Source organism: Thamnophis elegans, chromosome 15 (genome assembly GCF_009769535.1).
Source record: "Thamnophis elegans isolate rThaEle1 chromosome 15, rThaEle1.pri, whole genome shotgun sequence".
NCBI classification, from domain to species: Eukaryota; Metazoa; Chordata; class Lepidosauria; order Squamata; family Colubridae; genus Thamnophis; species Thamnophis elegans.
This window is the reverse complement of record NC_045555.1, coordinates 48,425,638-48,452,469: the sequence shown is the minus strand read 5'-3', so window position 1 is coordinate 48,452,469 and position 26,832 is coordinate 48,425,638. Positions and strand designations below refer to the sequence as shown.

Sequence of the window (26,832 nt, the reverse complement as noted above, 5' to 3'; positions counted from 1 at the left end):
ACAGTTTATGCCACTCATAAAGTTTGCAAGAAGCACTGGCTGTGCTTTTAAAGAAAATTATAACATCATAGGAAGAATAGAATAGAATAGAATAGAATAGAATAGAATAGAATACTTTATTTGGCCAAGTGTGGCTTAGACATAGACGGAATTGGTCTCTGGTGCAGAAGCTTTCAATGTACCTGCAAAGTAACAGAGTAATAATAATTATAATATAATATCAGTAAGACCAAGTACCGGTAGTAAAGAAGCTGAAAAGGATAATAATTTGAGTAAATAGACATAAAACAATATTGTGGAGATTAGGTGTTCAGCAGAGCAATGGCACAAGGGGAAAAACTGTCTGGATGGTTTGGCATGCAATGTTCTGTAGTAGCGTCCTGAGGGGAGGAGTTGGAAGAGAGTATGTCCAGGGTGTGAGGGGTCTGTAGATAGTATTTTCTCAGCCCTTCTTCTGACCGAGGCGATATTCAGGTCTTCAGTGGAAGGCAGGCGGGTTGCAGTTGTTCTTTTCTGCAATTCTAACTATCTGTTGGAATCCGCTGTACCTGTCCTATTTTCTCAAAGTGCAGATGACAGAGTCAATAATTCCTCCGTAGAATGGTATCAATAGCTCTTGGGGCAGTCTTAACTTTCTAAGTTGACAAAAGGAGGATATTCTTTGTTGTGCTTTTTTTAAAGTGACGGTTGTAATGTTAGTTGTACATTTCAAATCCTGGGAGACTGTGGAACGTAGAAACCTGAAGTATTCCACATTTCTAAAAGCTTATATTTGACATTATTTTATTTCACTTCCGCCAGTGATTTCTTACATTATCTTCAGGTCTTTGGCAAGGCGTATAATTTGATTCTGTTCATAAATATTCCGGTTTATCATTACTAATTTAAGCCTAGCTGTGTTTTTTGAATAATTGGTAGAACCATCTTACACTTAGATAACATCAGGATGACAGCTGCAACCGATGGATGCTCAGCCCTAGAGGGAAAAAACACAGATGTAAGTTTTCATAAAATGAGAGAAATACAAGACGGCTCCTGGGAAGTCACCAGTGGCCACCAGTGAGAGTGTATGCCAATGACTGTGCAGACAAACCTGCACTGTAATGTAAAATAAATACGTTACAACATGGTCCCATCCTACCAGTCCTAGGAATTCAGTTGAATCTTAATCCCCGGACATCTTTATAAACAAGGGTTCAAATCCCCTTGTGATCCTCACAACTATTGCTTTGGAAAACAGCTCTCAAAAAGAAGGAAATGACAAAAATACCACAGCACTAATATTACTCCGTGGACAGGAAGCATGCAGTGAATGAATAGAACAAGAATATTCATAAAAAAGAATGGAGTTTATGCCATACCAGTCAACCATAACGCTAACAGATTTAAAACTAAAATACTTCGTTAAGAAATTGCAATGACATTGTACTACAGTATATACGTGATTTTTCCTGCTTCTTTAGGTTTGAACGTAATGTTCTATGCACAAAAGGTGGCGACAGTATCTTTAATTATGTTTTTTACAGACTTCTTACAAGATTATCTTCACTTAATTATGATTTGTGTGTTTCATTGCGCTCTTTTGCCCACTTAACAAGGAAAAATGCTTAGATGAAAAAGTGCATACAATAAATACAAAATGATCATTATTAAAATAAATGTATAGCACTTTTTATTCATAAAATCATTGCCAGAATTAAACTATCTAGAAGTTAGTTCCTTTTCACTTCGCAGTGATCTAGTAGAGTATTGGCTTTCCAGATGAAGCCAGAAAAAGGCAACAGGGCTAAATATTATTTATAGAAGTTTTTTTTCTTAATTTGGAAGCTCCTTGAGACTAAATTTAATCATCTACACTTCTCTGTACAGATAAGCAGCAAGAATTCAAACCTTTTAGAAATACTAATTAGAAATTATTTAAATACAGCACCTTCTTTTGATCTAGTAGAAGTTTACCTCAAAGGTATTACTCTCTTTCTCCCCCCCCCTCCCCACTACCAGAACGGAGCAGAAATTCACAAGAAATGGTTTGAATTGTCAATGCTTCAGTCAAAGCACATTGGTGAATCAGGAGATTGAAGCAGGCGGCTGCCAAACACTTCAGAGACTCATTGGGTTTTTCTGTTATTTTTCTATTTTTCATAGATAATATTCAGTACTGTGGCTTCGTCTAAAGCATCAGGGTTTTAAACACTGGTGTGGAAGGAGAGGCTACTATCTGTATGATGACCTTTCTCATGGGTAACTCTCCAAAGCATTTCACCACCTTAATGAATTTGGCAACCTTGGGTGGAAAATTAACATTATTTGGGGTTTATTTGTTTGTTTTATCACATTTAGAGACCAGCCTTCTCGGTCTCAGAGTAATTCTTGTGTACAATTAAAAATATGAAAACTACGTAAAAATACTCCCTCTTTTTAAAAAGAGACAGTTAAAACGAGGATAAAATAAATCAATTGTTAAAATGTCAGGTGGAAAGTTCAAAGTTTAATAAATTTATATGCCGCCCAATCCCGAAGGACTCCGGGCGGCTTACATAAAAACAATTAAAAAAAATACTAAAAAATTTAAAATAGAAAGACAAGGCAAGTTAAAAGACACAACATGCACTCAACCTTAGTGGGGCTGGACCTCATTCAAGAGGTCAAGAGCCCCAGGCCTGCCGGAATAGCCAGGTCTTAGTAGACTTTCGGAAGGCCGAGAGAGTGGGGAAAGACCGTCAAGGCACTAACCAAGCCCAAGATTGTGTGTGTGCTTCTCCGCGAACCCCACGTGAGTCAGCATAGCCAGGTCTTCCAACTCTTTTGAAAGGCCCGGAGAGTGGGAGCGCACCTGACCTTTGCGGGAGGATATTACAAAGGGTGGGAGTGATGGCAAAGAAGGCTTTCTTCCTGGATCTAAATACGGGGATTTGTGCTGCCTTTTTCTTCTCCTATTTAAACCTATTACCCTGCAGCAACATGGCAGAATTGTTATAAAAGCTGCAACCTTGAAACAGGTGAGGGAGGAGATAATCTGGGTTTTGGAAAGGCAACGGCAGCAGCAGCAGCTAACAGAAATAAAATGTGTTTTCTATACGGGGACTGAAAGGTTCAGAGGAGGCACAGCAAAGCCAAAGCAAGCACGACTGTTGGGAAGGTCCCAGTGCTTTATCTGCTGCACATTAATAAATAAGAAAAACAATAGAAGAAATCCCAGAGAGAGGATTTAAAGACAGACCAGCAGGGTCTTTAAAGATTGGAATTCTGTAGTATGCTAAGAATAGAATATCATAGTAGCAAAAGTAATAGTATACTTGTAGTAGAAATGGTATAATATACAGCACAAATAATAATAATATAGTAATATATTAGAATGTAGTGGAATATACAGAGAACATAGCATAAATAGTAATAGAAATAAAATATGGTATAATAAACATAGACATAGAGAAGAACTTCCATATAGGCCTGCATGTTTTATTTTTGTATCTTGGGAATTTTTTCAAAATAAATTATCTTCCCAACCCTTAAATATCCAAAAATGGATATTTGATCCAGGATGAAATACTGTTAACTCTTGGGGACAATTTGAGATAAGTTGGATGCCAGTAAACTTTTTATGAGTTGTTTACAATAAAAGTTTGCTAACAGAGGGTTTCGAAACTTAAATCTTGCCTTTTTAAAATCGCTCTTGTTGACTATTTTACATTGCATTGTATCTAAATGACGAGTTAATTATTTTCCAATAGATTTGGTAGTCTGGGAGGCCTGTTTTGCAAGCGGTGGAAAAGTAATATTGTAGTAATGTATTCAACTAAGGGGGACAATATGTGGATATATGTTTGTTTTGTGTTTTTTTTTCTTACATTTGTTCGTTGTTTTAAAAAAAATCTTTTTGGAATTTTGTATTTTAACTTTTTTTTCAGTAAAATAAAAATAGAACCAGCTGTTCATCACACTAGCTGTGGTAAATTATTTATTCTTCAGAACCATATTTGATTATTTTAAACATGCAGAGCCGTAGAACACAGACCATGAATTCATACTAGGCAATTCTGAAAGCAATTGCTATACCAGGCTGTAAGGAAAGATGAAAGAAAGGGGGAGAACTCTTTTGGTTGCTTCTATGTGAATGACTTTCCAGCCCATCAATTCTGAAAACCACCCTAATTTTAACAGACAAGTCATGAGTGAAATTAGCACATAGGGGCTGACGCATGGAATATTATTTCTAACAGGTAGGCTTTTCATTCTGAAAGAACTGTAAAAAAAATAAAGCTGTGTCAGAACTTCCAGGAAGTTGATTTACTATTTCATATTCTTTTGGAGTCATTCCTTTTATGTATAGTTCAGCGTTTAAATTGGAATACTGTATAGTCAATCTAAATGGGGAAAACATATTTTGAATTATTACTACTATTCATAAATGTGTCGCCGCCATTGTACGCATACATTTCTTAGAAGGTTTTCATAATCCCAAAAGCACATTTGTATTTTAAAGGAATTTAAAGGAATTGTTAGTGGTGGTGCATGAAGGTGAATTTTAATGTACTAATCACTTTTCTTAGTCCCTCCAGAAGTCATTGTGAAGTGCGAGTTGTGTACTGAGGCAAAAACGTAACCAAATAACAAATTTCTACATTTCCTTGATTTTCAATCAAATCATCTTTGTTTATTTGCTGATTGAAGAATTGATGTATGATGCTCATGTTTTACTGATTATCACTAATGTTTTATTCAAACCAGACAAAGTTCAGGTCTCTATTTATTATCATAAGTGAAAGCTATAGAATATTTTACCATGTAGAAGTTATTTTAGTACAATGTTGGTGTGCTAATCATAATCTCTGGTTTGGAGGGGAGGGTTATAAAGATTACTATAATAAAAAAGAAAATAGGTTGCTTAGACACATCAAAGTAATCAAATTAAAGCACCACTCTAGAGATTTATTCAGGAGTGGCAGGAAGGGCAGCATATAAATGCTTTATTTTTCTGGCATGACCCATAAAATTATGCTATATGACACTTGTATAAATTCTGAACTGTAACTGTGAGTTACTGTGGACAAAGTCACATGCCATTTTATGTCTTCATGTTTACATTTGATTACAGTATTCTGGGGCCTGATTAATCTGCTTCCTATAATCATAGTTCTGTAAAACATTTTCTGTTTGATTTTCAGGAACAGGTTGACTAAATGTTTGCATTTTTCAGTGCTTTGTTTCAAGTACACATGACAATTACTATTTATTTCTGTGTTCACAATTAATATTGCAGACATTTGCCACTTCACTCTTACATACAGTATCCCTGATATATACATTCTTTGCAATAATTTTTCCTAAGCTTTTTTAATTGAAAAACTGCTTTATAAAATTGAGAAAGTAACACCTGCGAAAACCTCAGAAAACATCTATCTATCTCTCTCTCTCTCTCTCTCTCTCTCTATATATATATATATATATATATATATATATATATATATATATATATATATATCTCTCTCTCTCTCTCTCTCTCTCTCTCTCTCTCTCTCTCTCTCTCTCTCTCTCTCTATCTATCTCTATCTCTATCTCTATCTCTATCTCTCTATCTCTCTATCTCTCTATCTCTCTATCTATCTATCTATCTATCTATCTATCTATCTATCTATCTATCTATCTATCTATCTATCTATGAGGACCATGGAGAGGATGTTTAAAAGCTTTGTTATAAGATAAATAATTCTATATAGAATAGAATATGAGCCAAGGTGGCGCAGTGGTTAAATGCAGCACTGCAGGCTACTGCTAGATCAGCAGGTCAGCGGTTCAAATCTCACCGGCTCAGGGTTGACTCAGCCTTCCATCCTTCCGAGGTGGGTAAAATGAGGACCCAGATTGTTGGGGGCAATATGCTGACTCTCTGTAAACCGCTTAGAGAGGCCTGAAAGGCCTATGAAGCGGTATATAAGTCTACTGCTATTGCTATTGCTAAAAAGAATATAAAGATGTGATACTACTGGATGATTTCAGGATGATGTAAATGCCATAATATAATTTCTCTTAAATTTAGAATATATTAGATAAAAAGGATGTAATAATAGCTATAGTCAAATGAATTTTTTAATAACCATAACAATCGTATACATATATATTAGAATGATGATATGAGTTTTTACGTAAATTGCAAGTGAAGACTATTGTGAGAAAGCACAAAGGTTTTGTAACCAATCGACACACTGTAAGTAATTGGAGAAGGATTTTTATTTTGTGTGTGTTTATGTCTGTTTGTTTTATGTTTGTCTAAAAAATAAAAACTTTTCTATAAAAAAAACAAAACAATGGACAATCCTGAATAGGATTCACACCTTACACAGCATCTGCCAGGACTTTCCATATAAATGGGGCATATCTTCCCATCTTATTGCGGGGTCCCATGTCAAACTGTAGCTCTCATCATGACCAGCTGTAAGCTAAGAACATATACCTGTCTTGATATATATATATATTTAATCTGATGCTACATTTTAATGGTTAGAAGGCCTAGACATTGATATTTGGACATAGATCTTTTTAACATTTATATTTGGTTGTGTTTTACTAATCCAGATGAAATGTTAATATATACTGCTAGTCCATGCATGAAATGCCATAAACTAAAGAAATAAATTAAAACATTGTGTTTTTCATTCTCCTTAGCCTGAGATTCCCCACCGCCTCTTCTTTTATTAGAAGAACATAGTGGCATTTAGAGTACAATTTATTTAGAATTGCTAACTGGATTCGGGCTGCTAAGTCTACTATACAATCTGTTCCCTGTTACAGAAAAAATATTATGTTTTTCTAGAGTTAATTAATGTCAGTTTTTTCTTAGTCCTATGTTAAAACTCTTTTCTACAATTTGCTGCTACACTTTTCTGTTTAGTCTACACGTTAGCATTCAGCTTGTATACTAATATACATATGTTGAGCTATGCTTTTCCTATATTATGGGCCGCTTTTTTGATGCTTTTTAGCAGTGTAGAAATATTGAAGGATAACTTCCATTCCAATTCACATACTAATTCGGGAAAAACCAGTAAGTAACCTACAAACAAATTTCTATAAAAACCATATAATTTTCAATTTCTAATCTTCTATTTTGGGATGCTGTTATTTCTATGTTTTTTTCTATTGGCATCATTTATTTTAAAATTTTTGGGATGCTAAAGAACTAGAATGATGGTTTTAAATCTCTCTCTCTTTCTCTCTCTGTCTGTCTGTCTGTCTATCACCTATCATTTTATGACTGACTGTGTCATGTGATGTGACAGATATAAACAGACCATTAAAAATATGCAAAAAGTACAAAAAATAATATTGTGAAAAGGCTCAAGAGTGAGCATCAAATTACGTAGACCGTTTCCGTTTTGTTTTTTTTGCCTTTTCAGTAGGGTCTGGATTTCCCCCCGTCTTATATGTTGTTTTATTATATTATTACAAAACACAACTAGCATATAAATCACAAGGTTGGATTTCTTCACCATTTCCACTGAAACCTCATAGACACTAGTAGACAATGTATATAGCTTTTCAGGTGCTACTTAACTTCATCTTCCTGAAACTAGCCAATAATAAAAGAAGTTGGGAGTTACAGTTCACCTGCAGCTAAAGAACCATAGGTTAACTATCTTTACTATAACTATATTGCACTGTGATGCATTTTAGGCAGTAGCTTTCCTTTCATTTGTCTGAACATTCCTGGAAAGAATACAGAGAGATTAATGCATCACTGCTGGCTTTGGAGATTCCCAGGCCTCTATTTCCGATCCTTTGCTTTTTAAGATAGTCATTAAGACAGTGATTATGGATTATGTTTAATCCTTGGGCTGATGTGTACTGTTGTTTATGTTCCCTTTCCCCTTTGAGTTGTTCGCAGCCCTGAGTCCCTCCTGGAGAAGGGCGGCATACAAATAAACCAAAACTGAAACTGAAACTGAAACTGATGCTAATCACCTCCCAGTCTTTGTTTTTAAACTAACATCAACAATGCTGATAAAATCCTGAAATGTTGATCAGGTGTTACAACTTCCTAACATTGGAAGAATTCAGTACTGAAACCAATTACCAAAAGAGGTGTGTGTGTGGGGGGGGGGGGGCTCCCTCAATTTAGGCAAAATTTTGATGGTCATCAAGGAGTCTAATCTGGGACCGGGTTTCAGGCCAGCCTGAATGCAGTTGATTTTCTTCTAAAACTTCAAATCTTCAATTTGGAGATTTTCAGTGACTTATTCTAGACGCTCGGGAACTTTCTCTTATCAGGAATGGCTTTATTTTTTCAATAATGTTCCGGTTATTAGCATTCCTGAGGATGGAAGATTTGGAGAAAGGATACATGCTTTCAATAATTATCTCATTTAGATGATCATAATGCCCTCTCTTCGGCACTACCTTTGAGGCATGTCTAGTCAATAGTCATAAATACGATGCAGAATATTACAGCTAGGTTGCAAGTGGTGATCAGCAAGGAGAGCAACCTTCGGGGAAATTAGAAGATTGTAGTGCGTAGGAATCTGAGCTAGTATTGAATGGGTCTATAAGAACCCTGTGAGCAGCCTAAGAAAATATGATAAGCATTTGCTAATCTGTCCATTTGAAATCTTTTAAGTGTCATCTCCCTGAATATTGCTCTATCAAATTGTTTTTTATTGCATTTTCCCATTGGAATTACATTCAAATCAATTGTTTTTACTTTTTCGGTGAGGATAATTATTATCCCAAACGCTGTCTTTCATGTCAGTGCATTTTCTTTTTATAGTCTTATAAAATATAATTGCAATGTTTTCATGGGACTTCAGAAGCTGGCAGTGTCAAGGGCAGTGGCTAATCTATGCTCAGGGCTTTGCACTTCTAAGTGAGGTGGAAAAATACAGAGATAGGGTAAATCCTTGCGCTGAATGATGTTTCAGTTGTCATATATGAGGCTCAAGTACTTGACAGCATCCTAGCTCTTTCCTGACAGCCAGCTAAATCCCCAGGTAGCCCCTGGTAGGTGTTATAGGTTGCTTTTAATAACAATTTCTTTTATAATTCTCCTTACTGGGGAGAACAATTACTGTAGCAATGGGTATGTGTCATTTTTAAATGATAGGACAATAAAATATGCATATTCTCTAATTGGAATTTGCTGATCATTTTACCATAGGAAACAATTATTATGCTGAGAGCATGGTCTGTTTTAGCAGTCATTCAGTGTGTGTGTGTGTGTGTTTTCATGGGTGATTATATTGTAAGTAGATGCCCCAATCAGCACTGCATGAATCTAGATATAAGAGTGGAATTTCTTCCAAACTGTACTAGTTCACTCATGAAGCAAATCCTTGAGATGTAATCCCTTACTCTTTATCCCTTAAACGCATTGCCATTCGTTTTCTACACATGGAATAAGCTAGAAAAGGGGACCTATGACAATCTTTGAAACACTATGGCTAATAAGACTGAAGGTGAATATTTCTTTTATTGCCTTTCAGTCTGTAAAAGATTTATAATCAGTTATGTATTATAAAAGCAAGCACACTGTGAAAAACATAGTTGGACAAAGACTTCTTATCTTTGGATTTTTGGGCATCCCTGGATAATATATGGGCCATAACTAATTATCCAGTATAAATGCTTTCATTTGGGGTTTTAGCCACACAGCACGCCTGCAGCCTTCAACAATTTGTCGGTGATCCCAGGGATTTGCACCATTATGACCTCGTACTGTATGGCCATCTTTTTCTTGCACACTATTTCCTACACCAGGGATAGTCAACCTTCTTATACCTACCACCCACTCTGTATCTCTGTTAGTAGTAAAATTTTCTAACCGCCCACCAGTTCCACAGTAAAGGTGATTTATAAAGTAGGGAAGTGTTCTAACCCCGCCTCGTCCCACACCAACACACACTCCGAGCCAAAGATAAGTTACGGCATTTAATTAACAGACAGACAGGTCCTTGGCAGCAAACCAGCACAGACAAGCTTGGGCAGCAATAAACACAGATAAGGCTTGGCAGCAATCCAGCCTGCCAAGCTCATAACAATGTTCTCCAACATTCGGTCCTGCGTTGACTTCTGCAAAGAGGGGCATGTGCACAAGTAGCCTTTTTATAGTCTGGGGAGGAGCCTAATGACCACCAGCTGAGTGCAGTTACCTCCTGTAACTGCGCAACTGTTCCTGACGCCTATTAGCTCTTCAGTACCGGGCATCCAGGAACAACTCACTGCTGGCTTCCGGCTTACTCTCCCTTGTCTCCTCCCCACTGGTCCAAGGCTCAGGTGCCTCCTGGTGGCCAACCAGCCTCTCTGCACCCTGCTTGGAGTCGGCACCCTGTCCAGGGTCCTCCACATACTCCAGAGCTGACTCATAGGGCCCCTCGCTGTCGGAGTCTGGTGGCAGCTCCAACGGCTCCTGCTGGGCCACAACAGGAAGTAAGTTTACTTTATAAAATTTATAAAGCAGAGTTACAGCAAACCCCTACCACCAACCATGAAAGCTGGAACGCCCACCAGTGGGCGATAGGGACCAGGTTGACTACCACTGTCCTACACAGTGAAAGTAAGTAAATAGACACCAGATAACTTTGCTAAGAGACATTATAAAAAAATCAGACAAAAAGTTGCTTTTGAGCAAAAAGGTGAGATTCTCTGAAACTGCCGCTGGGGAGCATGTGGCAGAGAAAGGGTTTGAACGTGACCCCAGGCAAAACACTACAGTTGTTTTCTCCGGTTTTTTTTCTGCCATTTTTAATCTAGAATATTTTTAAAAATGTTTTCCCGCCTTTCTCTACTGAATTTGCCATTGCTTCTTTTCTTCCCACTCAGACATAAATATATATTAGAATTTAATTCACATGTTTCTCAGTGCTACTGTCTATGAGCATAGCAAAACATCAGTCAATATAAAAAAATCAAACTATTAACAAGAAATAATTCTATTGCCCCCCCCCAATAATGTGAAATGTAATAATTGTGGTATAAAAATAAAATTGAGTTTATTGCTATACATGGATTTCTAGAGTTGTAGTGATAGAATATATCTGCATCAGTGGTGGGTTTCAAAAATTTTTGGAACCTACTCTGTGGGTGTGGCCTACTTGTGGGAGTGGCTTGCCAGCCATGTGACCAAGTGGGGGGTGGCTTGCCAGCCATGTGACCAGGTGGGAGTGACTTGCCATCCATGTGACCGAGTGGGGGTGGCTTGCCGGGCATGTGACCAGGTGGAAGTGGCTTGGCAGTCATGTGACCGGATGGGAGTGATGACGCGATGTCGGAGGTGCAGCTGAGGTGAGGTGAAGCGGGCGAGGGGGCGCCACTGGGCTTCGCCTGCCGCCTGCGGGACACCAGCAGCTTTGCAGAATAAAATGAAAGTTTTATTTCCAATAATTTCAAAGCCCCATTTAACACAGCCTCAAACCTCATGTGTAATTTTGCTCCACATCACATTGCTGATTACGTTCAATTTGCAATCAACAATTATTAAAAAAATCTTTTTAACAAGTATTATTATCAGAGCAGGCAATCTGCTATTTTTTCCCTTTTCTTTTTTAACATGCTGTACCTAAAGAAACCTCCCTGGAGTATTTTTCTACAACTTCTGCCTTTCTGAACAATTAGCTTTCTGGACATCCTGTCTGCCATTCCGAATGACCATCTTTATTTCGTATATGCATGTTTTTTTTTATTATTTTCAGATATTCACTAAGCTTTTTATGGAGTTGCATTAGTTGCTTCTGCTGTTTGCACTGAATGTATTTAAATTATTAAATAATTAAGAAATACATCAAGATATCATTTCTGTTTTAGAAACTTGATCTGAGCATATTTTTCCATTAGCTCCCCCTAGGAAGGAATCTTGCGGTTACTCCTCTGTTGCAACTGGAACCAGCAACTCCGTCACTAAGCTATGCAGATGTGAAGTCAAGTGTCATGTGACGCATCGACTCACAACCTTAGTTCTGGCTGCAGTCGGAAGAAGTGAGTTGTTAAGTGCCTGGCAACCTCTTGTCAGCTTCCTCTTTCATCACAACCATTCTGGCCACGTTGTTAGAAGCCAGGAATGAAGGTTGCAAAGGCCGATCATAAGACGGGGGGGCACTGTGAGCATCATAAATGCGTGTTGGTCGCCAAGTGCCTAAATCATGATTACGTGACTGCGGGGAGGCTGCAATGGCCACAACTTTGAGGACCAGTCATATGTCTCCTTTTTCAGCATCATCATCATCGTGGCACAACATAACCGCGGTAGACTAAAGCGCGCCGACAACACCGCGGTGCTAAAACCGCGATGTCAAAAGCGCGCCCACAACAGCGCACCCACAACAGCGTGCCGACAGAAGCGCGATTTAACTTAAGGTAAGGTTTAGGGTTAGGTTTTGGGTTAGGTTTAGGGTTAGGTTTAGGGTAGGTTTAGGGTAGGTTTAGCGTTAGGTTTAGCGTTAGGTTTAGGGTTATTTTTAGGATTATGTTATAGCGCGCTTCTGTCAGCGCGCTGTTGTTGGCGCGCTGTTGTCGCGCGGTTTTGACGGTGCGGTTTTGTCACCGCGCTTTAGTCTACCGCGGTTTTGTGGTGGAACCCATCATCATAACTTAGAACAGTCACAAATGAGCGGTTGGTGAGCAAGACCTGTTCACATCATTACTATAACTTTATTAAAACCTATAAAAACTATAACGTCATTTTAAGGTGAGAACTCTTTGTCTAAAAAAAAAAAATGGGTAATGTAGGGTTTTGTCTCCAGGCTCCTACGCGTATCATGTGATCTTTCACTCTTTCCCTGTTTGGATGTAGCTAAGTAGGCATTGCCAATAATCCCCATAATGTATTTCTGTATATAAATCTCCTTACTGCTATAAAAACTGCTTCACTAATCATTGCTTAAATCAAATTTTTGCTCTTTGGAATTCTTGCATGGACACACAGCCTTCTTCAAGATACTTTTACTTCCTTAACTAAGTCTTTCCCTCTCTGTTGTATTAAACAAAGGGGTTCTTGTGAAATTGTCAGCAAAGAATGATTTTAAAGGATCATCTTGGCGTTGTCAATGTATAATAAAGTTCAGTATTATTCTTCTGAAGGATCTTCAGTTTGCTTTTTAAAAGGATAACCACCCACAATTTCTTGGTGATTGGATGAATGTTAGTAGACATGAACACCGGTAGTTTTTAATCATTCTTCCATTTGTTTTTAGGCAGAGGATCTCAACTGTTTCTCCAAGTTCATTGATTTTTATTCTGTGCAAATATGAGTTCTTTTTTTACACACACACACGGGGACTAACTATTCTTCCTTTTCTGCTGCCTCTGTGCCTTTCAATCAATTGTACCCTTCAGTGGCTGCATTCCCTTCATGGGAGTTACCCCACTAAATCTCTGTTACACTTATTAATTCACATTTGCCTTTCTTTACTAATAGTTCCAGCGAATTTTGTTTATCTCCCACACTGTGAGCAGCAGTGTATAGGAAATGAAGACCTTGAACTTTGTGAACCAATTTTCTTTCTGATTTTTCCCTGAGCGATTTAATAGCTCCCATTAGAACAACCCTCTTATTTACTTCTGCAGAGTACAGATCTTTATCTGGAATTCTTTCTTCAGAGTTCTTGTTTTGTTTCCAAATCTCATAGTTGAAAACTCTCCTTATCAACTTGTTATGTTTGGGGCAACATGAATCAATATTTTTACTAGTCTTTGTGAGATTCAGTACATCCTGGACAGTAATCCACCATCCAGATAAACCGTGACCTCAGAAACTAAATTTCTGCTATATATACCATTGAGATAGCCAATAATTCACTTATAGGATTCTTTTCTTTTTTCCAAACCGCTTTCAAAAATTGATAGGATATATGAGAACATCTCTTGCACCCCTGTGCTCTTAAATTTCCTTCCTAAATCTTTAAAATTCATATTGATATGTCTGGACCTGTTCTTTGTTGCTTCATTCGTCTCAATATGGATTTGCAGGAAGGAATAACATAAATAATTTGATTATATTTGGAAGTTCTTTTGTTATTTTTGCTATCGGTCATGGCCGACAGCCCACTTCAAGAATTGATGGGCCCCAGTAGCGTATGCTTGGTTCATTTTATCATAGTAGTCAAGTATCAGTTTCTAAAATCTTTATCTCTGTTTTCTTTGAAGGCTTTGCTGTATCTCATCTTGCTCTTCAATGAAGCCACGACATAGTTCCACAGTGCTCTACTAATGAAATAGCAGTTAGCAATAGCAATAGCAATAGCAGTTAGACTTATATACCGCTTCATAGGGCTTTCAGCCCTCTCTAAGCGGTTTACAGAGTCAGCATATCGCCCCCACCGTCTGGGTCCTCATTTCACCCACCTCGGAAGGATGAAAGGCTGAGTCAACCCTGAGCCGGTGAGATTAGAACTGCTGAACTGCAGATAACAGTCAGCTGAAGTAGCCTGCAGTGCTGCATTTAACCACTGCGCCACCTCGGCTCTATAATTGTAATTGAAATAATTGTCATGACCAATGAACTTATCACACTACATATCTAAATGAAATCTTAAATGTGTCCGTTCTTGACTTCTGCTGTAAGTCAGCTTTTCTCATCCAAATATTCTTCCCCTTTTGAAACATATCTTCAGCACCTGAATTCATAAAAAGAGTTCCACCACTGGGAATTCCAAGAATTTTCACTTATTATCAAACTTAACTGGTCAACAAAGCATCATTGCAACCTGGCCACTGCTGTACAACTGGTAATCTGGCGCACTCAGCATTATTCGATGGTTCTATAACAGTGGCACTAGCACAGTGTTTCTCAACCTTGGTGACTTTAAGTCCTGTGGACTTCAACTCCCAGATTCCCCCAGCCAGCTATGCTATGCTGGCTGGGGAAATCTGGGAGTTGAAGTCCACAGGACTTAAAGTCACCAAGGTTGAGAAACACTGCACTAGCGATAGCCCATAGGCTTACAGTATATACTGCTCCACAGTGCTTTTCCAGCACTCTCTGGGTGGTTTACAATGTCAGCATATAGTCCTCAGTAATCTGACTCATCATTTTCCCAACCTTGGAAGGATGGAAGTCTGAGTCAACCTCGAGCCCCATCAGGAACAAACTCCAGACTCGGAGCAGAATTAACCTGCAATATTTGCATTCCAACCACTCTGCCACCAGGGCTCCCAATGTTTGATCTGAATTGAAAGGCCAATAAGTTTGACTTCCTTTGTAGAGTTGTTACAGCTTCTTTGGTAGCCAGGCTCAAGTCCGAAAGGGCACAAAACTGCAGCTTGCTTCCCCATGATTTATTCTTATAGAAAAGATCATATAAAACACGGTGCTAGAAAAGTGTTATAGGCTAAACTTACACAGGCCCCCAAAACCAATTATCAGATTCTTTTGCAGCTAAAAAGATGAAAAGTATGGCCCTAGGTAAAGATGCACTTAATTGGGAACTGTATCCTTAAATCCCTTCTGCTTGTTAAAAAATTCTGCAACCTCAATCTCCCAGACTGGCCTCCACTAACAATGGCAGAAGACATTAAGAAATTAGAGGCACAGTTTAAAGCAGACAGGCTTTATTATATCCTCATTGAATTTTTCAAAATTAATATTGATTTCTGGGGACTAATTTTTGCAACTCTTTTTTCTCCCATTGATTTTTCCTTGGTGATCCCAAAAAGACTGGGCCCTATCAAGTGCAATTAGATAGAATCTGAAGATATTCTCACAGGTGAGTTTCGAATTTTAGAAGGACATTTCACCATGGCCAGGTATTTCGATATCTAGCCAATAAAATACAATGTTAATGTCATGGGACCCTTCATTCAGCCTTTATCTATCTTAAATTCACCTTTGATTTTATCCCTTGTGATAGACTTCAGAAAAACCTGGAGGCTGCAATGATAGATTGGAGATTTTATTTTCTGATACAAAAGCTGCACAAGAATAATTTTCTTAAAGTCCTTTTAATGTCCAAGGACACTTCAGGCAAAGCATTTCTTAAAATAAGTAGTTGAAACAGGATTCAATGCTGGCCCCTTTCATGTTCAATTTTTATTTAAAGGTGTAAGCCAGGTGCTTAGAAACACCAAACATCACTTGGGGCCAGTAAAAGAATTCCTAATTTACTTTGTGCTAATGATATTAGTGTTCATTCTTTACGTATTGTGAGACAAGAAGAGTATTGTGGCCCTTCACAACATACTGTGAACAATAAAATTTGTTCATAAAAGCACTACAAAGTGCTGGTGATTACCTTTAAAGCCCTACATGGCATTGGACCTGGATATCTGAGAGACCGCCTCCTGCTACACACCTCCCAACGTCCGATAAGAAGCCACAGGCTAGGCCTCCTCCGGGTACCGTCGGCCGGACAATGCCGGCTGGCGGCCCCCTGAGGGAGGGCCTTTTCTGTAGCTGCTCCGGCTCTGTGGAATGAGTTACCAGCAGAGATCCGGACCCTCCCCACCCTTGCAGCCTTCCAAAAAGCCACCAAAACCTGGCTGTTCCGGCAGGCCTGGGGTTGCTGACTCAAATCAGGTCAACCCCCAATTAACCCAGATGTATGTTGTGTTTTTAAAATGTTTGTATTGTTTTACGTTCTTCCCCTGTGTGTTATTTTATTTTATTCGTACTTGTAAGCCGCCCTGAGTTCCCCCCGGGATTGGGCAGCATATAAACCCATTAAATTGCATTAAATTGCTAAAATCTCTCTAAACATTATTCTAAAACCAAAATATCTAGTTAGATTAATGACTGTGTTAATCAGTGAGGGAACACAAATTCTGTGTTTCTATCTCCTTAGAAACCCAGTGTTGCAAAGCAATTTCTTCTTACTGGTTTACTTGCATACTGTGTTCAGAAAGCCTACACAATATACAAAATCCAAAGGAATCACAAAATATTGTTTATGGGTATAGCAATAACAATCTTAAAAGAATCACTTATTGGTGCACAGATATCTATGTAATTTTTTTCCCTCCACCTTCTTTATAATGATCTTTGCACATTTCTTTTTTGAATGGTTTTCATCACTTGGAAACCTACAATATCGCCACTATGCTGTTTTACCCATTGAAATGTCTTACTCTCTTACAATTAGTCCAGAATGCAGCCGCGCGAGCGATATTGGGTGTACCAAGGTACACCCATACTACACCTATCCTCCGTGAGCTGCACTGGCTTCCCATTGGTCTCCGAGCACGATTCAAGGTGCTGGTTATCACCTTTAAAGCCCTACATGGCCTAGGACCTGGATACCTGCGAGACCGTCTTCTGCCACATACCTCCCTTAGACCGATAAGATCGCACAGGATGGGCCTTCTCCGGGTGCCTTCAGCGGGACAATGCCGGCTGGCGACACCTAGGAGTAGGGCCTTCTCTGTTGCCGCTCCGCCCCTATGGAATGAGCTGCCCCCAGAGATCCGGGCTCTACCCACTCTCATGGCCTTCCGCAAAGCTATTAAAACCTGGCTTTTCCGGCAGGCCTTGGGCTGTTGACCTCTGGATTGAGGTCCGGCCCCTCTCTGATTGGGTGTATGTTGTGTTTTTTCTTAACTTTGTTGTGTCTCATTGTTTTAATTCTTTTAAAATAATTTTTCATTTCTGTAAGCCGCCCGGAGTCCTTTGGGATTGGGCAGCCTAGAAATTCAATAAATGAAATGAAATGAAATTACACAACATAGATGTGCAGGTGTCTGGCAGCTGCACCCTTTTGTGGATCAGGAGGCACTGCACATGCTCACCTGTGCTTTGGTCACCTCTTAAATGGATTACTGTGAAGCAGTCTGTGCAGGGCTATCCTTGAAGAAGATGCCTCTGTTTGTCTAGAGTGCATGGGCATGTTTCTTTATGTCCATGGTACCTCTGTGCTCCAGGACCTACACTGGCTTTTTGCTCTCAGGTGCAATTCAATAGGCTGGCTTTTTTTTATGTTTAAAACCCATTAATCCCATTGCTTCCATTGGTCTGGATAGGAGGAGCACTTCTAAGTTCTGGCAATTAAGGATGGTCAACTGCCTTCTCCATAGCTGTGCATGCCCTCTGGAATCCCATAGCACCAACTTTGTTGATATTTCAGAAAACCTGGAACACCTGGCCGTTTTCTCGGGCAGAAATAGCAGGAGAGTCATTGAGGCCTTGTTACTAATGTATGATGTTTTTGGGAGCCATACTGTTTTTACTTGGAGGAGAAATGTGGTTTTTTTTAAATATATTGCATTTATATTGTACTTTGATATTGCATCTTTAATTGTTGTGAAATGATTTATTTTGAATAATTATTTTGTTTGTTGTTATTAAAATTATTGTTTTAAATAAACATGATACACTGTTGTGGCTCGGAAGGAGCCTTTGGAGCTGCTATCAGTGAGTGGTTTCAGGATGCTCACAGGAGAAGATAACAAGCAGCTGTGGCTCGTTAAGGATCTCCTCCTGCGGATAAAAGATGCCACGCCCTAGTTGCAGAAGTCAACGTTCATTCATTCTGTTCCTGTTCTAGTTCGTGTTCATGATTCAAAGAAGCACTTGGATAAGTGATTTGCTTTATATAAACCTGGTTTGCTGTGAGAGTTTGTTTTTGCATTTGCTGTTTAACTTTTTGCCAGAGAATTTATCTATGTTTATTTTGGTCTCGCAGCCAGCAAAAGCCGGGACTGATAAAGACATTCCTTTGCAAGCTGTGTGTGGCTATCGTTTCTGAACGAGCGAGGTGGGGGTCAGAACAATACACGATGTTTTCTTTCTGGATTGGTTGAGTCATTGGCACAGATATTATTGTGTTGTTCCATTTGTTGCATTGTTCTAGTGTACCACATACTGTTTTAGATGAAGTCGCACAGAAAAATTGTAAACAAGTTTTAGCTGAAATCTCAAGACATCTACAGTCAAACACTATGATAAAATTCCATCTATTTCACTTCTTGATTAAAGACAGCGGAGATTTACATGACAATTATTTTTTTTAAAAACCTACAATATCTGTTGAAGCAAAAGAAACACATCAAATAAGGCCAGGTGGCTGATTAGGAATGACTTATCTGTAGAGCAGAGGTGTCAAACTCACGGCCCACAGCCCAGATGTGTCACATGCTGGCCACGCCCCCCCGGGTTTTAGCGAAGGGTTGGAAAAGTCACAATAGTCATGTGATGACAACGTGATAACTCAAGTTTGACACCCATGCTGTAGAGAAAATGACAAAACAAATCTTTAAATACTTTCCTGTATTTTCCCAATGACATAGTCAGGCTAGATGAATATTTCTAAGTTTTTAGTTTTTAAATTCCGCTCTGTCTGCTTGTTCCATCTTCTTCTTTCCAGTATCAATGCAAGCATAATGTGTATGTGTATTTAATGGAAAGGATGATGCTCTGAAAAAAGTGTTGAATTGCCACACCTTACCAGAAAAAGATAAATTCCCACCTTTCAGCAGAAATGTGCAGGAGAGAACAGTTGTGTAAGGAAAAATCATCATGCTTTGGGTTCTACTAACAGTTCCACGAGTAGAAAATTTGGTATTGAATTTTCTTCTTCACTTTTCAAATAACTTCCATGTTATTTTGCTGTAACAGATTAAACACTGAGAACTATAGAGAGAAGAGTCTCTTGGCAACCCTCAGTTTTATTTTACCATTCCGCATATATTCTTAATATTGCAGGTCCAAGAAGACAGGTTGCAGTTATCAACCAATCATAGTTCATTGTGTTGTGTGACCCTGGACAAATCTTGGTTAATGGTAACTAATGGTGATTTTGGCAAGCAAACCAAATTCATATCACGGTTGGTGATTCTGCTTGTTATGTTTGATTTGATTTGTCAGGTTAATCACCATTTCGGGTTCACATATAAAAAGGAAATTACTTTTTGTTCAAAATGCTAATCCAGAACGTACCTTTTAAATCACTGAAACATAAACCCTCTGGATTTCAGTCAACACAAAGGAGTACTTTGTGAAGAAGATAGCAAAAAGAGTGCTTTAATTATTATAATGATAGTTTAAGGCCTCATCAGTAATTCCTGCTATTGTGGTTTAATGCTACTGACAGGAGGGCACTTGAGATTATTAAAAAAAAAGCTTCAGTAGCTCTGAATATAAAGGCTTTTAGAAGAAAGTTTGCTGAGATTTTCAAACAGAGCTATTCATTCCTCTTCTATTCTTTTAAAACTGCATAAACAAAAGATCAATTCCAAGTTGTTTACTGCCAAATTCCTTCCTGGGTTTTGGATATAATTTTATCAGAAACTTCTAATACCAGAATCCTGTTGAAAAACGGCTTTCCTGAAAGAAAAAATTGTATATATTGTATTTCTGACTGGACTTTTACAAACCTACCACAGCCATCACAAAAACATAAAGATGTTTAAGCATCATTCTAGTTGCTTAAAAGCTGTTAGAGATGTTTAAAAAATTTTACCTGAAAAACAAACAGTGGAAACGAAATCTTTTTTATTCCTGGTAAAAAATGTGTTTTGCGTTTGGTGGTAGAATTCAGTATATATGTTCTAGTATTTAACATCTTTAAAGTATTAGTTTCATAAGCTCACTTTGAGCCAGAAAGGGGAAAAGAGCTTGAGTTGGAGTTGTTATGCCTTTCATATGTAGAAAAATGCTTTTCAGAAATACTGTACAATCTCATACAGAGATACGTTTTTAAAACTTAATCGAATTAGTTTTATTTTTACTCTCTCTGGCTTTCTTGACATTTAGCTAATTGTAAAGGGGTTTCTTTTGCTTACTGATTGCACCATTTAGTTCGTGTATGAAATGTGTTTGAATGAGTTTATAGAATATGTTGTAGAATACGTTGAAATGGTAAGAGAAGGGTCCTTGAAAAATATAGCCCTTAATTAAATTACAGGAGTAATCTCCTTTCAGTTATTGGTTTTTTTAAAAAAACAGGTTTAAAAATGGACCAGAAACAAATTGTTGTAATGTATTTTTACCCACCAACAGGAATGGACTTGTTCAAAATTTTAACTTGCTCTCTAATGATTAATTTTGGGTGATTTGGCTGTAATTTGGTGTAATGATAAATCTAATTTATTAGTTATACTCATTGTAGCTGATTTTTCCCTCCTGCACTGAACACCCTTCTAACAATAAGGATGAGATGAGGGCTGGTGGAGAAAAAAATACTAGAAGACTTTGCATATCTTTTAATATTGGCTATGCTATTTGTTGTTGGTTTTATTTATTTCTTAAGTTTCTGCCTTGCATTTGTGAAGGTATCTTCACTATATTCTCTCCCTCCCTCTCTCCCTCCCTCCCTCCCCCTCTCCCTGTGTGTGTGTGTGTAAAAATTTATCTGTAGACAGCTTCAAGAAAATGTTGATCATTGAATTTGGTACTCAACATATTTTGATGCAAAATTTTTGTCTTCGTACTCATGTTTTGTTTGGTACTCAACGCACAAGCTAGAACTTGTTGGTGTTGACCACCTTGTGACTAACTACATTATTCCTTATGGGGAAAATTTATTTGGTACCCGTTGTGCTTCCCAGAACCAATTAACGATGAATATCGAGTTACCAATGCAGTAATTTATAATCCAGCTATGCTATGCACAAGAAAAAGGAAGTGTATTGTTAAAATGTTATTTTATCCTACCCTGCTGATAGGGTTAATAAAAATCCTTTTAGTATGACCCTAGAGAGAAGTTACACGTAGCTTTAATTAGGAACTGATTTTTCAGTCATTACACAAATCCTGATGCTCCCTCAGATCTGGAATTTAGGGATTAAACTACACTGAACTACACTGTTATGACCATATCTGTCAATTCTACTCCCTATTTTTAAAAACTCCCTTGATTGGCAAGGATGCAGAATGCTAATATTTAAACCACTATACTTCCTGAATCTCTCTCTATTCCTGTAAAGGGAGAATGTTTTAAATGTTCCTCTAGCTTGAAATATGCATGTCTTTCTCTATTGTACTATCGGTTGCCTGTTCAGGAATTATCTTGTTTTGCCCTGAAGAAAATTTTGGGATACGTAGCAGCTCTTTCCAGGGGAATGGTTTTCTATTACAAATAAACTCACTTGACATGTTATGTTTCCTAGGAAGCCACAAATAAACATTTTTAATGGATATACAGTGGAAGACAATGAAATTTGCTCCCATCAGCCAAATGGAATTGATTTTGAATAGCAGGGTGTATGTTTAAAATATGAAAGGACGTATATATATAGCAAGTATATATTAAATTATTTCTGACATCCACTCAGTCATTTATTTATTTATCAAACTACTCAGATGGTCTGGCTCCATAATAGTTTTGGATAGCATACAGGATTAAAAACAGGGGAAGGTATTATAACTAGTGAGAGAACAATAGACATCCAGGAGGAGCAATAAAATTGTGACGTGCTTCTTTCTCAAAGGGACCTAATATATATTCCCTAATCCAGGCCTGGTGGTGAGGGGGGGCAGGGGGAGAGCTGGATTTTAAGGCTCAATTAAACAAGGTCAGGATAAAGACTAATGTGAATTTCTGCAGGTATAAGCACTTTTTGTCATGGTTGATAAAAAGTACTCACACACCCTTGAGAGATTCTACTACAGAGGTAGTTTATTGTATGTATATATAAATAGGCATAGAAATCCCTTTATCCTTATTTGCGATCTCTCTTTCTCTTGAGCAGAGGGGGCTGACATACTGTAAACCCATTGAATTCATAGTTTCCACACTGCCAATAAAAAGTCTGTTGCTACCCTCCTCCTCATTATGATTTCATTTCTCAAGTACCCTGTTGCTACAGCTGTATTTAAATGATACGTACTCATTTCTATCACTGCGAAATAAAGATTTCAGCCACGAGGGCACCCCTTCAGCCCTCAAGCAACAGCTGAGGACACGCCTTAAGAAGTAGAAGGGAACTGTGATTCACCCAGAATTTTATCCCCCAGGTTTAGTTTTTGTCATCAATTTCTTTTCCTCCCTCTCAGCCAGCCAGCCATCTTCCATCTCATAATGATTCCCTCACATTAGTATGTGCAGGAAAGCAGAAGGAAGCTGAGAACAGGTCAACGGGAGTGGTTTAGCCAAATCACAACTACGACAGAGATAAGTGAGTAGGTTTTCTAACCTGGGAAATGCTGGTTCCTACCTTGCCAGCTTTAATCCTTACCTCCAGTGAGTTCACATCTTCAGAATGCACCGGAGCAGAATAAATGAGATTTTTTTCAATTGTAAACAATCTATAATCCGACACTTTACCTTCCCCAAGCCAGTTGCCATGGTAGTAACACAGCTTTGATTTCCAGAGCCAGGACAGAATAGAAAATTAAAGATTAAAATATGTTAGAATAATACCGAAATCATTTAACAATTAAAATCTGGCAAAAGGAACTTGTATTGATGTTTAGGAAATTAAGGTCCAACGTGACTGCCAAGGATGTACGTTCTTTATCTTAGAGGAAACAAAAGAGATATCTGTTGTGCATGCTTGCTCAATGAATCTTCAGTAGGGTGATAAGTGAATGAGTGAACAGAATTTCATGCTGCTGTTCGCATCAGTTTACAATACTCACCCATTGAAACATTAAATAGGAACAGAAATCATCACCCAGCAACCAAGTTATTCTCACTTATGAATACCCCATAACCTTTATGAAAAGATACCAAGTTGGTACCAACTTGACTTCTGGAGGGGGCTACAGTGAGGAATACTACACAGAAGACCTGTATCTTTCTCCCAAAGTTCTCACTTCTCACATCTACGTAGTACCAACATCCAGACAATTTAAAAAATCAGTAAGGAGGGAACATTTGAATAGCCAACCATATGAATGCTACAAAGTGAAGCTGATTTCCCTTTGTAATGCTATCACCTGGTCCTTGAAATTATGACAGGCCACTTATCCTGTCTCCAATCTTCAATCTCTAGAGTTGTTTTGACAAGATGCTGTGATTGCTGATATTTGCAGTTTAAAACTCAATACTTCCATGTTACTATAAAAAGGAGGATACTTTCTAGTAGAAACTTATAGATATCATAATCTATACTTTAATTTGGCATTCTTCAGATGTTTTGAGATTATATCTTATAATAATCATCATCGATCTCCTTGCTAACTGGATTTCTGCAAGTTGTAATCCTAATATCCTGAATACAGAAATGTTCCAATGATACATTTTGGAATTAAAATTGAAATGAAATAGTTATGCTTGTTCTGAATAAGACATTTTATATTTTAATCATTAATATCACAACTCCTCAGGTGTTAATGTGTATCCCAGGACTTACCAGAAAATGAAAAAAAAGCCTTCATTGATAGCTATCAAATGAATCAAATCTGTTCTGCAACAAGATATTTCATGATTTTTCATTCCAACATGGAAAAAAATCTGATATGTGGTCTGTTGAAAGATTAAATGAATGCATATACTGTGTGTGTGTGTGTGTATGTGTGTGTACATACATACATACATACATACATAGATATAAAGAGATGAAAAAAAATAGCTAACAACGACCTTGAAATGAAACATATGTTAATCCCAGAAGTGATGATGAGGTTGTAGAGTATGGGTAATGCTCTACTTACAACTGGGTGCTTAGTGACTGTACAAAGTTATGATAGACTCCCCCAAAAACTATTTACAAAGTTTCCAAAGTTATCGCAGCTGCACTCACACACCCTACAGTCACATCATCACATTTTGGGTCCTTGGCAACCGACTCACCTTTCCTGCCATCTGCAATATCCCCCAGTCACAGTATTGCAATTTGCAATGGCTTTTTTTTTACCGATTTCTGGCAAAAAAGAAAAACACCTATTGAGAAAAATTGATTTGCTTAATGACCATGGCATTCACTTAAAGACTACCAGAAAAAGACGTTTAAAAATTGTGTCATGTGATTCCTCAACTTACCATATTTCTGGCCTCAATGATGGTCATGGGTTGAGGGCTACCTGTATGTTCATATCCCACCACCAGATACTTTCTTCCTTTGTGACAATTCTTAGCATATCTTCACCTATTATGATATAATAAATGAAAAGTAAATAGCAGATTGATGACATGAATAAGTGTCCATGTGCAGCTTATGAACAAACATTTTAATGTTCCATTTCTTTTATGGAATGGAAAACTTTCTTGATTTCAATGGATCATGTTGCAGTGCCTACGTTCACCCACGCTTGCTTTTCAGTCCTAATGATTTTAGTGTCTCTTATCTTCTGCACTTAATTGTAAGTGGCAATGAGAGAGGTCTTTTTCTTCTGAATCATGCAGCCAAGAATATATGGTCATCAGATGGAAACAATTATCACCAGTAGACGCTGTAATTTCTTACCCTTGTGCAGAATTCATTTTGAGGAAATTGAAAAGTTGGTGCATTGTGTATTTAAAAAATGCGTATCCAAATAAATTAAGTACATTATCCTATGTTCCCACTAAAACTAGTGGGTGTTATTTCTGTACAGACACATTTAGAAGTACCTTGTAAATAATAATCTTGTTCATATTGTACTTATTGAATCTAGTGTTTATATTTTTTTTTAAAAAAGAGGACAATATTCTTAATAATGGAATAAAAAATAATTTTCTTTATACTCCCATCTATAGCTGGTCCATTGGAGTTGCCTCTTTTTGAATTGATACCGTCACAGAAACAGGTGGTTTTTCATGGTGATCGCTTGCCATTTCAGTGTACAGCAACCTACCTCGACATTACGACACAAGTGCATTGGTATCATGACGGTCGCTTGGTTGAAACTGATGAGGAAAGAGGCATGTTTGTGGAGGAGGCCATAATACATGACTGCTGTTTAGTTACCCGGTATGTATTTTTATTTATGTATTTATATCTGTGTGTTATTTGAGTTTATGATATGGTTTTAACACTGTGAATATTGGAACTTGACAGGTAAGTTCCCTATCAGTATGTTGATAGAAAAACATTCTCATTTACTTACTTCTTTTCATATTCACACAAAATGAACTCCCCGCAGAGATTCGGACCCTCACCTCTCTCCAGGCCTTCCGGAAAGCCGTTAAAACCTGGCTGTGTCGGCAGGCCTGGGGTCGATGAGTTCCCTTCCCCTCTCGAATCGTGTGGCTGTTGGTTGTTTTAAATTCCCTTGTACTTTTTTGTTGTAGTTCTTTGTGTTTCCCTTCCCCTCCCTTGGGTTTGTGCGCCGCCCTGAGTCCCGCCGGGAATAGGGCGGCATATAAATAAAATGAACCTTGAACCTTGAACCTTGAAAATATGAAGAAGTCAGTTTCTAACGGACCCAATGCATTCCATACAGGCAAAAACTTTGTTTAATTATTGAAATTTGTTACAGTATTAATGTCAATAATATCAAATAAAAACAGTGATGCGTAATCCCACTTGGAGCATCTATTGAAATGAATGTTCTTTGCTGTCTTCAAGCAAAATCGGAAATATGGAAGATGGAAAAAGCTGCACTCTGTATTTCTTGCTCATCCTCAGATTGACTCAGATCTCTCCAAATCCAGTTTAAAAGGGAAAATACTGATCTCAGTCTCTATGCTTTCTGTATGTAGAGCAGTGCGTTTAATTAAGGGGTCAACAAAATATGTCCAAGGTTTTGTAAACTGAATATTAAAATACCCCACTGTCAGACTTTATAAATAAGTAATGGAATAGTTCAGTTCTATTATAGAGTAATTCTATAATCCAATTTTGGGCAGGCTGTGCAATAATTTTGCATGAATAACTGTAGGGGAAAGGCAGAATTTTTTCTCACTGAATTATCTTATGTCAGTTATGATGTTGGTTTTGGTTTATATTAATCTAAAGATTTAGATTACAGATTAATCTATATTAATCTGGTTTCTAAAGCAGCGATTATGACTCAGATTATCTTGTTAAAATTAGCCCTGGTATTAGAATACTACATGA

The 26,832-nt window shown here is 37.8% G+C and overlaps 1 protein-coding gene across 2 annotated transcripts in view; it reads left to right on the top strand.

Moving 5' to 3' along the window:
- Positions 1-26,832, top strand: part of ADGRA1 (adhesion G protein-coupled receptor A1) — a 324,929-nt gene that overhangs the window by 105,055 nt on the left and 193,042 nt on the right. For both annotated transcript variants that reach the window (XM_032232081.1, XM_032232080.1), the window contains exon 7: positions 25,530-25,743. In XM_032232081.1, the coding sequence (XP_032087972.1) occupies positions 25,530-25,743 (214 nt within the window). The remainder of the gene's footprint in view (positions 1-25,529; positions 25,744-26,832) is intronic.